Source organism: Watersipora subatra, chromosome 3, assembly GCF_963576615.1.
Source record: "Watersipora subatra chromosome 3, tzWatSuba1.1, whole genome shotgun sequence".
NCBI classification, from domain to species: Eukaryota; Metazoa; Bryozoa; class Gymnolaemata; order Cheilostomatida; family Watersiporidae; genus Watersipora; species Watersipora subatra.
The window spans coordinates 36,044,440-36,061,948 of record NC_088710.1 but is presented as its reverse complement, the minus strand read 5'-3'; the positions used below and the strand labels follow the sequence as shown (position 1 = coordinate 36,061,948).

At 36.1% G+C, this 17,509-nt stretch overlaps 1 protein-coding gene across 1 annotated transcript in view; it reads right to left on the bottom strand.

Annotated features, from left to right (window-relative positions):
• Positions 1-532: 532 nt before the first annotated feature.
• LOC137390558 (uncharacterized) overlaps positions 533-17,509 on the bottom strand; it is a 34,355-nt gene continuing 17,378 nt past the window's right edge. Inside the window, exons 22-38 of the mRNA XM_068076887.1 lie at positions 17,033-17,195; positions 15,909-16,114; positions 14,816-14,974; positions 13,563-13,775; positions 13,164-13,286; positions 12,169-12,349; positions 10,615-10,894; positions 9,859-10,048; positions 8,772-8,979; positions 7,545-7,708; positions 6,923-7,072; positions 5,312-5,501; positions 3,677-3,782; positions 3,350-3,399; positions 2,810-2,924; positions 1,175-1,329; positions 533-645 (exon numbers count right to left, since the gene is read on the bottom strand). Of these exons, the coding sequence (XP_067932988.1) occupies positions 533-645; positions 1,175-1,329; positions 2,810-2,924; positions 3,350-3,399; positions 3,677-3,782; positions 5,312-5,501; positions 6,923-7,072; positions 7,545-7,708; positions 8,772-8,979; positions 9,859-10,048; positions 10,615-10,894; positions 12,169-12,349; positions 13,164-13,286; positions 13,563-13,775; positions 14,816-14,974; positions 15,909-16,114; positions 17,033-17,195 (2,766 nt within the window). The remainder of the gene's footprint in view (positions 646-1,174; positions 1,330-2,809; positions 2,925-3,349; positions 3,400-3,676; positions 3,783-5,311; positions 5,502-6,922; positions 7,073-7,544; positions 7,709-8,771; positions 8,980-9,858; positions 10,049-10,614; positions 10,895-12,168; positions 12,350-13,163; positions 13,287-13,562; positions 13,776-14,815; positions 14,975-15,908; positions 16,115-17,032; positions 17,196-17,509) is intronic.

The window sequence follows — 17,509 nt, the reverse complement described above, 5'->3', positions numbered from 1 at the left end:
TAAAATCTTAATATTTAGTGTCCTTCCATATAACTTATCTTTACATTTACACTATAATTGACATTTTCTCTTTTCTCTTCTTTTTGGACTTGTTTGTTTCAGTACTTGCTGTTTTCATAAAGATGGCTTTTGACATTTTTTACAGTTTTTTAAGCACAATTTTGGCATAGAAATAAGAAAACCATCAGTCTGTACAAAAATATATGAGAGAAGAAGCATCTAAATTCAGACCAGTGGGTCATTTGTCAAGCACAAACAGAATGGACGGAAAACAGTAAATCTGGCAGTAGAATGAATATGGTTGAGATACGTGTAGGTCTTGTAACCTGAAAGAACATTAATTTTGAGCAGTTTCTTAAAATGTCAGAAAGGAATCGCCGTTATTGGTTAACTGCTTGACATACACTCGCTTTCTGTTCACAAGATATTTGAGAGCTAAGACAATGGTTAAGGGAGTTAAATAGATGGAATATGTCTCTCGGTAGAAAAGCGTGAGAGATGTCTAGCTCAGAGCAGCGGTCTGTTGGAGATTCTAAGACCCTAACCATTCCTTGTTGCCCCAATAGGCAACTTGTTCATCAGCGTCAGAGAGGGAGAGCACCTCTGACTTACTGTTGGGATAAGCATGGAGAGCTTTTTCAGAGGCTAAAATAAACAACGTATTATTTGCATACACATCAGGTTTGCTAACTGGTTTTAGCGAAAAGTTTTATACAAAACAATCTGGTGAAACTGTACTATACAGCTTAACGTTCGCTGCGTAATCACCACATTTCAGCCAGTTTAGAATAGCATTCTTTTTGCAATCTGTACATGTATATACAGGTTTGAGCACAACTTACTTTACAAAAACCTTGATCTCAACCAGCTGTTGGGTTGGATAACATATTATCAGTAAATGCAATAATCACTGCATTTTTTTACAATAAATAGATTCAATCACCATTCAGAACAAACCAGATGAAATCTTGTATCAAAAAGATACAAAAAAGCAGAAATAATGTTAATGTTTCAGATTTCCTAAGCCATTTGTTACAAACTCTGTTTAAAGAGTCACTTCGTCTGCTGGTTGGCGGCTGCTCTATAAGGGAAGCGCCGGTGTTGTATCTAGTGGTTCTGCAATATGCAGCTAGGTTGACTAACCCAGATTACACAGAAAACTTATTTAACCTACCAGCCCAAGTGTGAGTTGAGTCAACTTCCTTAGCATAATTCCCAAAGACTGTTGCTAGATCACCAGCGCCATCTGGTGGAAATGGAACTTCTAGTACAGGTTCAAATGTTCCCAATACTTTGATAGCATCAAAGCGGTCTGTTGCAATGGCTTTCCTGCAAGAGAAAAACGGAACTAGAGCTTGAAGTCTTACAGCATACACTTGTTGAAGTCTTACAGCATACACTTGTTGAAGTCTTACAGCATACACTTGTTGAAGTCTTACAGCATACACTTGTTGAAGTCTTACAGCATACACTTGTTGAAGTCTTACAGCATACACTTGTTGAAGTCTTACAGCATACACTTGTTGAAGTCTTACAGCATACACTTGTTGAAGTCTTACAGCATACACTTGTTGAAGTCTTACAGCATACACTTGTTGAAGTCTTACAGCATACACTTGTTGAAGTCTTACAGCATACACTTGTTGATGTCTTACAGCATATACTTGTTGAAGTCTTACAGCATACACTTGTTGAAGTCTTACAGCATACACTTGTTGAAGTCTTACAGCATACACTTGTTGATGTCTTACAGCATACACTTGTTGATGTCTTACAGCATACACTTGTTGATGTCTTAAAGCATACACTCTTTAAAGTCTTACAACATACACTTGTTGAAGTTTTGCAGCATACACTTGTTGATGAAAAATTAATCACTTTTTGTTGGAGCAAAATACATCAAATATAAAGCATGATTACATGGTGCAATATATTGTCTGCACATACCGTGTTTAAATTTGAAAATATTATAATATCAATATTTTTTATAATTTTGGAAATATTGCCATTTTCATATTAAAGTAACCTGTAGGTAGATAATAGCTGCATCTTCAAATGGCTGCTAATCGACTCACTAGCTTTATTCTCATAGATAAAAATTAAAAATCTAAATGAGGCTGAACCAAAGAAATGCAATGATGTCAGTGGTGGTATTTTGGTGTAGCCCTTTTGAGGTAACCACTGTAAAATAGTTGTATTGTTAACTTCTTAAGCTTGACTTCCTGCTTAACTTAAGCAGTCTGAGGTTAGGTGCCCTTCGTATTAAGACTCGTAGATTTTTAGTAGTCAAACTTCAACCACTCCAGCTATCTGTCGGTGTGTCAAGAACTTTAGGTTATGAGCTTAACAGATCGATTTAAATAGATTAATTAGCACAAAGTCTCAAAATTAGATGAGGTCTTTGCTGCAGGAACTACTTATCTTATGCTGTTCACTTATTCATATGACTACATACATGTATTCTTCATTTTCAACTAGATAATTCAGTTTTTAGTTTTTAACAAATTGGCATGACTCAGCACACTAGCTGGTGACTTGTTATTAGACTTTGCTCGTCTTTAGAAGCTTATGAAGATGCTAAAATATGGATAAGTGTAAGGCTAAACTTATTACGCACCTAATTTAAAAATGTCCACACCACAGCTCCGTTTGCAATGTCCACCCCACAGCTCTGTTTACAAAAATGTCCACACCACAGCTCTGCTTACAATAATTCGGAACATATGTAGCGTTGTTTATAACCCAGAATCCTTGTTCGCAAAAATCATTGATGATTTCATTTGAAGTATTATCAATACATTGGACTAACCAGCTGTGTCCATCATCCTTGCTTCTGAGAACAGATACACGATCTCTAGCTAGCCCGTAGAGAGCATTGGTTGTAGATTCGTATCCATAGAGGTTGATAAGATTATCATCCATAGCTAAAAAGAAAGGTGCAATGTTCTTGTGAGTCTGTTGTTATTTCTAGTTTTCCACATGGCTGACAGCTTGCTAAGTTTTAGATAGAATTATTAGCGATACAAACAAATGTCTCACTCTGTTCAAATTGGAGACAGACTACCCGCTGGATTTCTCATGTTCTAAGTAAATGCTAAAAAGTTTTGCTAATTTTGTTACCAGCTGGAAGGCAATACCAGTTAGGGAACCTTATAGATCTCCAATATAACAATCTTGTTAGCATGGCTTTAACTAGTTCTAACTAGATCTAACTAGGTTTAAATAGATCTAACCAGCTCTAACGGGTGTACCGTAAAGGTTTTTTTTTCAGTTCAATCATGAATCTATTTCCTTTTCAATTAGCTTTGTGGAAATATTTTTTTCAAAAATTGCTCTTAAGAACACTTACCAAACCATGAAATTCCAAAGTCTGGTGTTCCGGAACAAACTGGCAATGACCTGTAAAACAGAGTCATTGGAATACTTTGTGTTACTCGAGAAAGATATGCACCAGCAGTATTTATAGAAACCAAAAAGCATTTACTTGAGCAACCAAAGAAAGCTTGGTAAATAATACTAAATATTATGGCCAAGAAATGTAAGGCACGGTAAATTAGAGCTGCTATCAGGCTTTCCTAGGCCTTATAATTTGCATACAATTCTATAGTTGGCATACAAAGCGCTTGTGCAAAGAAGCGAGACTGAAGAGAGACTGAAGAGGAGAAGAGAGACTAACCCTGGCTTTGCAACAACGCATGCATAGAGCGCTTCTGAGTTTGGAATGGACAGGATCTGCCTTTCTACATATGTCTGCAAGGAGGAGTCAGCACTTGGGCAGCGGTCTGTAATGTTGAATGAGTGCTTACTTAGTAAGATAGAAAAGAAATGATTTATAGCTAATGTAAATTATCATTTATTCAGGCTTCTATGTGGTCTGTAGTCTCAGCAGACCTTTTTCATCTCTCACGCAGGCCCGTATTCTCTGGGGCAGCTGGCCGGCTCAGCCGCCCCAACTTTTTAGGAATTTTCTGCGGCTAAGTACAGTCAGACTCGGATAACTCCCCCTTGGATAACCCGCCCTCAGATAAAATGTAACATTTCACCTCGAACACGAGGTTAACCCGAACGGATTTGTTTGGTTTATTCCCACGCAATGATAAATTGCTTCAGATAACTCGACCTCAACATAATTTACTCGAACAGTTATTTGCCTAACGGCTATGGAGACGGTTTTTATCGTTGTAGAATATCACTTTATTCCAAGCCATAGAGACAAACACCAACTTTTGGTAGTTCTTAGGCGTCATTATTATCATCAGCGGCAAAATATTCTTGTTAATGATTTTTACAAAAGTTTGCAAAAGGTCAAGTTTTATCAAACATCCGCTTGGCCATATCCCACCAAAAGCGTGGAAACCCCTGGATGAACTTAAAATAAAATCAGCAAAAATGATCTTTGTTAAAACGCTCAAAGAAAAAAGATGTCTTTTTTCTGAGCATTTTAACTGCGGTCAAGTTTTGCCTATCTAAAAACGTCCCAGCAGTCACATCACCTAAAACAAAACAAATCTAAAAAATATAGAAAAATGTGGATACTTGCCGATAAACTTCACATGAGAGACCCGACTGAGGCCCTACATGAGAGAAACTTGTTGGGGGCTTGCACCGCCCCCCCCTCCACACCCCTAGGTGTTCATAACTAGTCGCCTAACATTAGCCGCCCCAACTTGCAACGAGTGAATACAGGCCTGCTCTCACGCAAATATTGCAGAGAAAAGTAACTTAGTTAATGGTTGAACTGTTGGGTTAATGAGAAAATAAAATGTTGTTTTATAAAAAAATATGTTGCTTTTTGAGTACTTCCACAGTTTGTGACACACCACTGTTGACACATTGTCTTCTAAGTCTTCTCAGCGTAACAACAGTAATACTGCGCACCTGTAGACACAGTCTCATTCACTACTGCTGCTATGTGCGCACCACATGCACAAATGCCGCCTTACATGCACACACTAGCACAGACACCATTGTACACATGAAAATGAATACAAGCTACATCTACTGCAGGCGCAAGCCTACAGCATCTACTCCATCAACATCTCTTGATTTTAGAGATGCTCCGGACTTTAACCTAATTAACCATCCATTTCCTACAGTGAGAAGGAGAGGCAGTAAAATATCAACCTAATTATTTCATTAAGTGATTTCGTAGAGGAATGCTGTAGTCTATTGCACTACTTGTAGTGATATAAACTTATTCGTGCTAAGTCAGCGCACTTAACATGTTTCATTCAACTCGTAAAATTGAGATTTTCTCATATTATCATATCTTCCGATCACTTTGACTATGATAGATTCAGCATTCACTTACATCTTGGGAGACTGGATCCCACTGGGTAGGCGTACCCGTGTAGCTCAAACCTGAGCTTGCTGTCGTAATTAACTGAAGTGCTGGTTTGAGGCACTATTCTGATGTGCTGCGCTATGAAAGCAGACTTGTCGAATGCAACAAACTTTGAATCACTGGCACTTGGACTGCCGTCCCAGTCAACATCGAATATCTGCAGAAAGAGAGACAGCGAGTTTAATACACCTTGAGTTTTCATCACCAGCATTATCAAGTGAAGTGGAAAGTTAAATAAATAGCAAAATTATTAATTAGCTTAATATTCTTTATGCAACTACAGAATGACTCAGAATATGATAAAATTCGCTCACAAATATTCAATCTATCTGTTCATTTGTGGACTACATGTACTTAGTAAAACTTTGAGACTCTAAACCAGCTGATAGCCATGAACCATACTTGGACTTCATAGCACATCTCCATTTGACCGTCAAATTTTCCAATTGAACAATAATAACAATATTTGGCAGAAGTAGAGGCACGCATGTCCTTTGAAACAATAAAGAGAACGGCCATTCTAGGGACAACACAGATTTTGAGAAAGCCACTACAGTAGAAGATGACAGTGACAACCCTTTGGCCTAGGTAAGGGATTGAGCTCATTTATAACTATCCTTAAAGGTAGACTTGCAACAAAATTCACATTACAGTTATTTGGTATCAAAAGATTCACTATGTCTTACTCTACTGTGTTGTAGGTGCAAAATATGTGGAAATGTGATTACAAGCTCTTAAAAGCTCAAAAACGAACAGTTAATCGCTGCCATCACAAAAACGCCGTAGATTGGAATCTCTTTATTTCGACGACGTACTCAACTCTACGTGGTTATTGTTTTTGATCATGTGAAATAAAAGGCCAATAAAATGCTCAATATAAAACGTCTCACAGCACTAGTTTATGACAAACACTTCGGGCTCTACCAAAAAGCCCGTATCAAATATAGCTGCTCGCTACGTTACAATTTTGTTTCGGCTTGATCTAATCATCTAGTTGTAATCTGATCATGTGACCCATACTTCTTGCCATATGGCAGCATTTTTCGACTATCACAGGTGACCAACAGGCTTGTCATGTTTATCAGAGGATGATATGCACTCCTTCGAGTTTAGATTAAAAAATTAAACGAATTTTTATGGTAAGTTATAAGATATCAGTGCTAAAAGTGACAGCATTACAATGATGATGAAACAGACGCGTAAGGAAAATAGACATGGTTTTATTTGAAGTATATTTGAGAAGTTTATTTGTACAAATATTTAGACGAATGAGGCTGCATGAAAGTGTAAACAGAAGCCGTCGTGTTCAACTACGTCCCATTTGAGCCGTTTTGGAAAGGGATTTTAATCTACGGCGTTTTCATGATGGCTGCGATTAACTGTTCATTTTTGAGCTTTTACGAGCTTGTAATCACATTTCCACATATTTTTCACCTACAACACAGCAGAGTAAGACACAGTAAATCTTTTGATACCAAACAACTGTAATGTGAATTCTGTTGCAAGTCAACCTTCAAGTTTGGCTGTTGGTAGTGAGAAGCGGATGACACATCAGATAGGGTGCACAAAGTAACTCACTTTTGCCTTAAAATAGCTGTTGACTGCATAGACCCAGCGTACACCTTTGCGACTGTATTGCACGTTGAAGCTGTTAATTCTGCTGACATCGGCATCATCAAATGGGTAGATGGTTACTCCAGTGAACTTGACATCTCCGCTGAAGTCCACCTGTCACATTAATGAGCAACCACATTGCTAAGATAAAAGGAAGCTGAGATTCTCCTCAAGTTTTTCATTTACTCTTCAAGTTTATTAGAGCAATTCAAAACAATTTGATACTGATTGAAAGGCAAATCCACACACAGGCATAGATTTTAGAGGTATGAACGGGCCTTTTAATCCTCAAGTGTGAAGTTAAACAAAAATACTAATCGACAATAAAAGAAGAATGTTGCCACTCGATTACCGAAATGAATTTGCATGTTTCTTTATAGAACAAAATTACAATAAACGATGATTTTCATATGAAATACTCAGAGCAGCACAAGACCTCACCGAGGTTTATTATGACACCTGAAATATTTAACGACTAAAGTGTTTAACGCCTGAAGTAGTTAGCATCAAATCGGAAGTCATAAAAGGTGGCTACAAGCTTAAATATAAAAAACCTGTTACTCAGATAGTCCATAATTTTACTGACTTGAATGTATTCGTTCTGGTAGAGGGGACGGCCTCTGCCAATGCCAGTTGACCAACCAGTGCCGCTTGGTCGAGCATTCTTAGCAACATTTGTTCCATCGTCAGAGGAAGCAGTTATCTGGCAGTCCTTAATTCCGCTGGCCATCCCGAGGGCATCGTAGTTCTCTATAAACATGACAGTATTATAGAAATATTTATATAAACATGACAGCAGTATAGAGGTTTCTCTATAAACATGATAGTAATATACGTGTGTCTCAGCAAACGAAACTATAATATGAAAGATCATCTTGAATAAACTAGCTTAGGAACCTTGATAATCACCTCTTGTTACCTGCAGTACTTCATTATCACCTCTTATTACCTGCAGTACTTTATTATCACTTTTTATTACCTGCAGTACTTTATTATCACTTCTTATTACCTGCAGTACTTTATTATCACTTCTTATTACCTGCAGTACTTTATTATCACCTCTTATTACCTGCAGTACTTTATTATCACCTCTTATTACCTGCAGTACTTTATTATCACCTATTATTACCTGCAGTACTTTATTATCACTTCTTATTACCTGCAGTACTTTATTATCACCTATTATTACCTGCAGTACTTTATTATCACCTATTATTACCTGCAGTACTTTATTATCTCCTATTATTACCTGCAGTACTTTATTATCACCTATTATTACCTGCAGTACTTTATTATCACCTATTATTACCTGCAGTACTTTATTATCACTTCTTATTACCTGCAGTACTTTATTATCACCTATTATTACCTGCAGTACTTTATTATCACCTCTTATTGCTTGCAGTATTTTTATCGCTTAGGGTAGTGACATCAAAGGAATAGCCTCTACTTGGGATGCTAATATAAAATGAATTGCACCTAACTTGAATGATAGCATCAAATGATTTGCACCTACCTGAGATAGTAATATCAAATGAACGGCACCTACTTGGGACAGTAATATCAAATGAATTGCAACTACCTGGGATGGTAATATCAAATGAATGGCATCTACCTGGGATGGCAATATCAAATGAATTGCACCTACCTGGGATCGTAATATCAAATGAATTGCACCTACCTGGGATCGCAATATCAAATGAATTGCACCTACCTGGGATCGTAATATCAAATGAATTGCACCTACCTGAGATCGTAATATCAAATGAATTGCACCTACCTGGGATGGCAATATCAAATGAATTGCACCTACCTGGGATGGTAAGGTTGAACTCCATGGTTCTCATCTCTGTGTACCAGTCATCGAAGGTACCCGGATTGTCTTTATCTTCTCGTTTCCAGCTAACATCTACAGGAATAGTCATTTTCCTAGTTCCAAGGCCGGGAGGGAGCTCGTGATTTGGATCAACAGTTATTTTGAACTCGAGATAGTTGATGTTCTCCCATCGTATCTGCTCCCACTAAAATTCCAATCAGTTGAATGTTTGAAATGTTAGCATCACATACATGTAGGTTTTGCTGATTTTACTCATACTGTCTGCAGCGATGTTAAAAATATTTCCTAATGTGTAAGTACATTTATTCCTAGTTTTATTGCATTTTTATCACACCAGTTACAAAGCAGGGAGCCAATAGCTTTCTCATGTTTATTATTACAATAAGCCATTGCTTCTCAAAAACCGCTAGGAGAATTTTGTTACAAAATTTTCTAGTTTAAAATATATTTGTTATTTGTTTTTCATGTTTTTCAAAGATACATTGAGTTTTAAAAAGCAGTGCAAATAATAATAATATAATAATAATATGTTTGCAAAATTCTATAATGCATGTTTCATCTCATTTGATTTGTCTGTTTTTATATTTAAATTATTAACATTGTTTACTTTTTAAGCATAGTTTTATGCAAATGAGTTTTTTTAAATATCTCAAGCATGTGAATAATTATTATTGGTTGAATATAATTGATTCAATTTATTACCAATCAATTTTTATCATTATTATTGATTTTACTGTTTGATCAAGAAACAGTTCACAAAGTTTAATAATAAACAAAACTACTACTTTAGGTAAGATTTATCTATATGAATAAAACTCACATAATGAGGTGTTTCACACAACAACACAGCATAACATAAAACATAACAAAATCTTTTTAGAGCATTTAAATATGAAGATGTTTTAACATACAATATCTTTAACATAGAACATTAATATAAACTTACATGTATATTGTTAAAAATGAAAGATATTTAGCTCTTCACATGCATAAAAAGTATCACGACAGTAATTGCTACAATAGCTGCCATTTAGATTTTATTACGATGAAAAAGAGTATGTACCTCGAATACGAGACCGTACTGGGTGACGGAGGTCGGCGGCTGAAATTGGTCCACCAGTACTTGCTCATTACTCAAACCGTCCAGCCGACTAAAGTGGGGCACGCGGAAGTTCAATTTGACAGAGTGGGCAAATCTTCGAGCGACGTTGGGCTTATCTAGATAGATCGAGAGGTTGAAGTCAAGCTGTGTGCTAAAATTTAAATTGCGAATGTTAGTAAACAAATAGGAATAACTAGAAGAGAGATAATGGAGATACAATTGCAAAGCTTAATAATGAGGTTGGAATATAACTGTGAATAATGTATATGCTTTTTGTTTGCAAATTTAGTAAATGACTGTACTTAGCCTTTCTTGGCATTCTCTAAGCCCTAAATACAGTAATTGTGTGATTTTTGTTTTGTTTGTCATGGTAAAGCTAGCTATAAAACACTAAATAAATTTGCCGATTGACTGAAAGTTGTTTTAACAAATTTAGAGACCAGCTTGATGAGCGGGTGGCAAATATATAACAAGTATCAATATTTTACTAGTTCTGAACAACAAAATTAAGAGTTGCCTCAGTTTTCCTATTTGCTATAAAAGAGTGGACAACTCATCAACTAATGTGAATGCTTCTTAGCTGTACTTGAGAATTTAGTTAGCAAATAAATGAATTCATAGCAGATATCAGCTTGTTACTCATCAGGTCTTTAAAAAAACTCTGAGTTCCTACTAAATCGAGCTGACAGAGAAATCGCATATCTGCAGAGAACTTACTCTTGGTTGATGACACTCGGCTCGTTCATAACCATCACGTCCCATATGAGCACTGCGTTGTCATAGTAATACGCCTCGATATACAACGTTGTATCATTTGTTGCTGTACAAAGCTCGGTGCCATCTGCTGTTACAGTTGCAATCATGTCAAACGAATATTGGTTGACCAACTCAACCGTATCCAGCATTTGCAACCAGAATGTAAACATGAACTCATTGTCATTCAGGCCCATCGGGTTGGATAGCTCAGGATCAACAAAGTCTGACAAGCCAGATACATCTACAAGAGAAGCGAGTAGCTCAAAATCTTGTTACGATAATAGATTGACACTTATTTAGGCAATGTCTGAAAGCATTTTCATGCCTAGACACACCGTTTGTAATACCCCGTGTACATGTCACAAGCAAATCTAAGCCAATACATGTTGTGACATGTTGTGACATGTTGTGACATGTTGTGACATGTTGTGACATGTTGTGACATGTTGTGTGCTATCATAACCTTTAAACTTTGAGCACCGAGAGCTTGTACATGTATATGCTGCTTCCAACAACGACCAATGAGTTTGTCGGTCTTGACTCTACGTAGCTACACAAGATATTGCTTGTTCTTGTCAAAACACTCAACACCTGAGTACCATTTAACATGTACAATGATGTCATCATGTTCACATGTTAATTTCAAATTTATTTGAGCCAAAAATGCGGAAACTAAAAAGGGCTAGGTTTAGCTGTCAAGCAATGTTGTTTATTAAGGCACTTCGATGAAACCTTTTGGATAGAATGCAGATGATACATTTCCAGTGACCATTGAAGACTCATGAATTGTATATACGGGGACCATTTACCCATGTTCACATTAGTTGTACCTCATCACAAAATAACAGTCAAAGTTATGCATCTCATTCAAGTGTTTTTGCTAAACTTTAAAATGATTTTTGACAATGCAATAAATTGATAATATGTAAAAACGTAAACGAAAAAAATGAAAAAACTAATACAAGTTGTTGCCTTGGGTAGAGGCAACAACTAGTCTATTATCCAATTTTCCAATTTTTTTTAAATTGGTAAAATTGAAAATGTGATTTTATTAATTAAAATTTTTTTTTAAATTAATTTCAAAAAATCAATTTCATTAATTAAAAAACTAATTTTATTGATTAAAAATTAATTTAATTAAAAAATCTTCTAATTAATTTTACAGTAACGGCAATATCAGCATATTAACATTACGCAATCTAATTGTACTTCATACTCTGCAATCACCAGAATAATGTTTGAAAGATCATATCTAATGCATAAAAAGCAGGCTTGGTTCTGCCGAAAGGTTTTAAAAAAAATGTAGAGGGCAACATAACTTTTTCAACAAAAGGTTAACCTTTTTGGTAGGTTGTTCAGGCAGTGTTTATCATTTATGGCTTTTAACACAAACTTCCACATTAAATTTATTCCAGCTCACTCTGTTAACACTTTTTGACGACTATTCTACACACATGATTATAAGATAAGGCGTTCTAAGGGGTTGCTAGTTTCTAGCAGTATATATTTACTAACCTGAATTCCTTGCGAACTTAAAATGTATGTGTTGTGTATCGAGAACTCCGTACGGATTCTCAACTGCCTCAATTTCAAAATCTTCTGCCAGCTCAAGCATGTTTTGTCCGGCTGAGACAAACTCTACATCATAGATTTTAAGTCGTGACTCTCCATGATCCTCTGGACTGATAAGATTGACCTACAGTCAGACAAGTCAAGTTATCATACTGAGAACATCAATCTGAATTAGAATTAATCAAATTGAATAAATTCAATTTTTTTACAATTAACCCCTATTTTGAAACCTGTGAGGTGCCATTGTCAATTTCACATTTATGCTGCCAATTATTAAGTTTTCAATAAGTGGTGGGACATGAGAAACAAGATGGCGCTGTCGTGTGTCAATCAAAGCTTGTACATACATGTTGGTCGATCCACAATCTGAACATAATTATTGATTGATCTACCTTTGCTCTAAATCATGACCATAGATATATATACCTATGATCATTTATGGTTTATGGCTTTATGGTTTTATTATTTATGGTTTATTTATCTACGATCATGACAGAAAGTCAATGTTAATCATATTAATGATTTCTGTGAGATATCATTCTGGTTGCACAATTTGGAGTTTGCTGATGGTTCCAAGAAATATTTTTCTGTAAACAGAGTGTAGGACAATGAACAATAGTACATGGTTGGACGACTCTTCGACATACCGACACATTTCCGCCTTTCAACATATCAACTTGCATATTCTCAGTTCATTAAAACATGGGATTATGTGGCAAGAATATTAGTAATAGTAATACAAGTAGTTGTCCGTGTGCTAATAATAACAATATTAACAACACTAATAGTAATGACAACAGCAATAATGATACAATAATAACAACTGGTCTAGGCATATAGTGAGAGCTGTCGCAGCTGTTTTGGTAATCGCGGCTGTCTTCTGTCTTGATAAATAGAAATGTGCTTATGAACTGCTGACTTTAGGGAAATTTGCTTACTGAGAAGTCAGCGTATGCAGCTCCAGGAGGCATTGTGAGAACGGCTGTAAAGTTTTGCCACTCTCCAACAGTGAAGTTTCTATCACTGCTTGCAAATATCGCCAATGAAACACCTTCTTTCTCCTACAAACATGTTAATAATGATGCATTTACTTACAAATACAGTCGCAATACTCTTATACCCGCAAACATTCTACAATGCTCCTCTCATTTATAACAGTTATCGGTTAATTGCAGACTTTACCAAGATGATTATTGCTACCACAGATGGAGATGATGGCATTTTCAGCCTCACTCGAAGCATATCATGCATTATAATTACTATTGGTTTTATCACAGCTTAAGCTGGTGTTATTTCCTGTCATCGACCTAGTTTTACTAGGTTGGGGTGGACAGGACCTTCCTGAGGATGTTAGACGATCCTAACAGAACTGTCCGCTGCGCCAACTGATATTTCTTCACATCAACTCTCAGTAGAACTATCAAATCAGTAACCCAATGTTTGGCACCGAGAGCTCCTACCACGAAGAGGATAACTTGCGCTGTTGTCTTCCCTATCCTGGTCATCCCCAATGTTAGGTTCTGGTATTTCTCTATCTTCTCTGTTTTCTGCTGTCAAACTCGTAAATCACTCGTACATCACTAGGGACAGCCATATCAACAATCAGTGTTTTTGACCTCAGCTTATCTGCTACTACAATATCAGGACTCGTAGCCTCTATAACCCTATCAGTGTGTATATTGATAATACCTGTTCACTCATAGAAAGGCTTCATCGACCATTCCAAATGTTCTGAATTCTTCTCATGTAGCCATCACTTCTGGTCTACTCTAAAAGTAGCACATCTTTACAGCCCTGGTGCTTCCGCATGAGTATTTCCTTCTTGATGTGTCTATAACGAGTCGACAACCATGGGTTTCCTGGTTCTCCACTTCTCCACATCTAGATGAGGACTGCCTAGCTGAGCTAGTCATTCTATTTATGTTGTCGGTTGGTTTTGTATGATTTGGATTCATTATGGCTATGAAGGTTTGGTTTATGTCAGAGTGTCCTCCCTTAAAACCATTTTCTGTTAGAGTTAGTTTTCTTAACCTTTTGGTTTACCATCAGACCCAGGAAGCAGCGAGAATTTCCTCATTATCACCATTAGTTGAATTTCTCAGCTCTTCAGATGTCTTTAGTTGGCATCCGGTTAAAATCCCAACCTGAGAAATCCAAAATCTTTCTCAGTCTAGTCACTGATTCCAGTAGGGTAGAATTCTCAGGATACTTCCAGTTTAGCAACTGCTCCCGGTTCCATCACCTCTACCTCCACCACCACAGGTGTTTTTCAAAGCTCTTATTTCTCTCGCAAATTTTTGGTATTTCCCTATGTTTTCCTTCTTTTTTCTTTCAACGCTGTCTGGTCTGTAGGCTTGAATTACATGGTCTGCTTGCAATAAAAAGTTCCACAGAACTTTTGTCATTCTCCAAAACTATCTCCGCTATGTGCCCATACCACTTTCTAGAATGTTTCAATCCATGCTTTTTGCACAGGTTTTAATAGACTAATGTTACTTTGTAATGTATTTTTCTGCAAACTCTTATACTTTTTTAATACATATAATTATAATTATTATTACAATTATTATAATTAGCAGATGTTCCTTACCACGTTGTTGCTTGGATCAACGTCCGATGTGATTTCTGCCTCAATGAAACCAACCCACATGTCATCATCATCAATATTTATTGTGGCAGCAACTGGAATAATATCCGTGGGCTCTAGAGTAGTGTTGTATGGTACGGCTACGTGTGCCATTAGGCGGATCTGCCAACAAAAGGCATTACATGGCATCAACATGTATTCATGACAGCATGTTCAACCTTAATTATTAATTATCCAATATAGAAAATAAAGTGTGTTCTTAAAGTCTGTAAAAATACGAAAATGTGATATAGTACTGCATTGAACGGTAAGATTGACCTACATGTATACTTGCAGCATTTAGTGAGCGGGGACTAAAGGCAGTTTCCTGATATTTCATCTGATCTCTAATGAGTTCAGTCGTACTCACAGTTATACAGAACTAGAGCCTCGCAAGTATTCCGAGTTTAAAAAGTCTAATTTACTAAAATTAAGAAATTAAGTTAAAATTTGTAAAAAGATGTCAGTACTTTCTGTAAAATCACTCATCATATTTGATCTTGGAGTCTATTAACCCGGACAAATGAATAGTTGCTATACATCTATAATAGTGCTGTATTATTGAAGTTATCTAAGTTAACATATAGTAATATTAGTAAAATAAGTATCTAGAACAACATATGCATGCACTTCGTATATAATCATTCTATTTAACATTAACACATCAGCTATGTTATATAGGTACTTACTTATATACATAGGCCCTACTTACGATACTATGTTATAGGTCAGCATACACACTTGTGATATGATTATATAGGTCAGCATACACACTTGTGATATGATTATATAGGTCAACATACACACTTGTGATATGATTATACACGTCAACATATATAGCTATAACATAGTTACGCAAAAGCATATTTTAAATAATGCAAACCATTAAAAGTTATAACTGAATAAATTGTTATAGCTCTGCGCTATTTTAGTTTTGATAAAATAAAACTGTTATTTTTATAGTCAAATTTTTAACATTTCGAGGTGACCAACAGTGAATTTAAAGAACAGTGAATATATTTTAGTCGTATTCTAACCAATATTGTTATCTCATTACCCTATTAGCCTCATCTGTGATTTCTACATCCTCAGCCCCTGCTGGGGCGATACTTGGCACATAGCCAAGTGTGATGATACCGAGATTGTTGAGTCCATTTAGATTGTCAACAGTCTTTGTGATTTCCGTCTCTATGTTAGTATGCTCATAACAGGCTAGATTGGCGCCAACATTGACGACGTAGGCCTCCAACAGTTCATAATCACCTGTAGCATAGTATGCTATGTCAGCCACATATAAACATACGGTAGTATGTATTGTAATGGGTATGGATTGGTTTAGAGATGAGCTTGGCAAAGTTTTACTAGATTTTATCAGAAAGTATCAGTATTTTTATATCATTTGAGATTGCTCTTGGCGTTTGAAGTGATCTGACTGCCAGGTTGTTTTGAGATCTAATCAACTAAACTTGATTGTGGTTAAATGCACAGAAGAAAAATACTTGCCGAAAAAATGTAACTAGTTTCGAAGCTGTCTGTTTTTCTCATTATTGGTATCGGCTATTGCGTTCAAGTCGCAGCTCTACGAGTCTCTATTCTGTCCGCTTCTTTGCCAAAGTGTAACTATTAACATCATAATTGTACTTTTGCTTGAATTTGATCGTTTTAAACATGATAAAGTTTTTTCAATTTTAATCTTAAAACATCCTGGCTGTCAGATCATCTCAAACCCCGAAACCATCGCAAATGATAAACAATACTGATATTTTCTGATAAAATCTATTAAAATTTTGTGTAAGTTTATTTTTAAATGGTACGTAAGTCAACACTTGAATGGTACGTAAGTCAACACTTGAATGGTACGTAAGTCGACACTTGAATGGTACGTAAGTCAACACTTGAATAGACAAGCACAATTTCCACTGTTTAACCAAGAGAAGGCACTTATGCAAAAATATTGTTTATTTTGGAGCTAGACTACTATCATACTGAGCTGTTGAATTGCGTCACCATTTACCTTCTAGCCTCGCAATGATTTGGTGGTCATCCTCACAAAAACTGCCTTTGTTCTGTACAGGAGTAGATAGCACAGTAAAAAAATAGAAATACTTATTTGAAAAGCCTTGAGCTATCTTATTGGACTGCAGAGACTACAGTCCATATACGGAGGGCTTGTAGACTAACCGTAGAAGGACTCATTCCATGGAGCAAAGATATTGACAACATATTGGTGCTGTGTGCCCGGAGGAATGAAGATGTCTATGTAGAATATCTCTGAGCCTCCAATGTTGATAGAGTACTCAGTCGCATTTGTTAGCTTCCCAAGTTCCACTTCTGGTAGAGTTGTCTGCATCACATGGCAAGTTATTCCATCTCTCATAAGGTTGCATAGTTTTAACAAAACTCTACCAATTTTAATCTTGATGCTATAACTATGTGACTTTTGTAACTAAAATGAGGAATTACAGTACATTTAACCAATTAAATTGCATCGTCACATAAGAACTCTTGCGTATTTAAATTAATTATCAATTTAAATGAATAATCTATTCATTTTTAAATAGCTGCAGCTCTTATAAATAAAAACAGGTATTCTTTTAGTTTTTGATTAATAAGGAATGATAGTTTCCAAGATAGCACAACTCACAGTACTGAATTTAC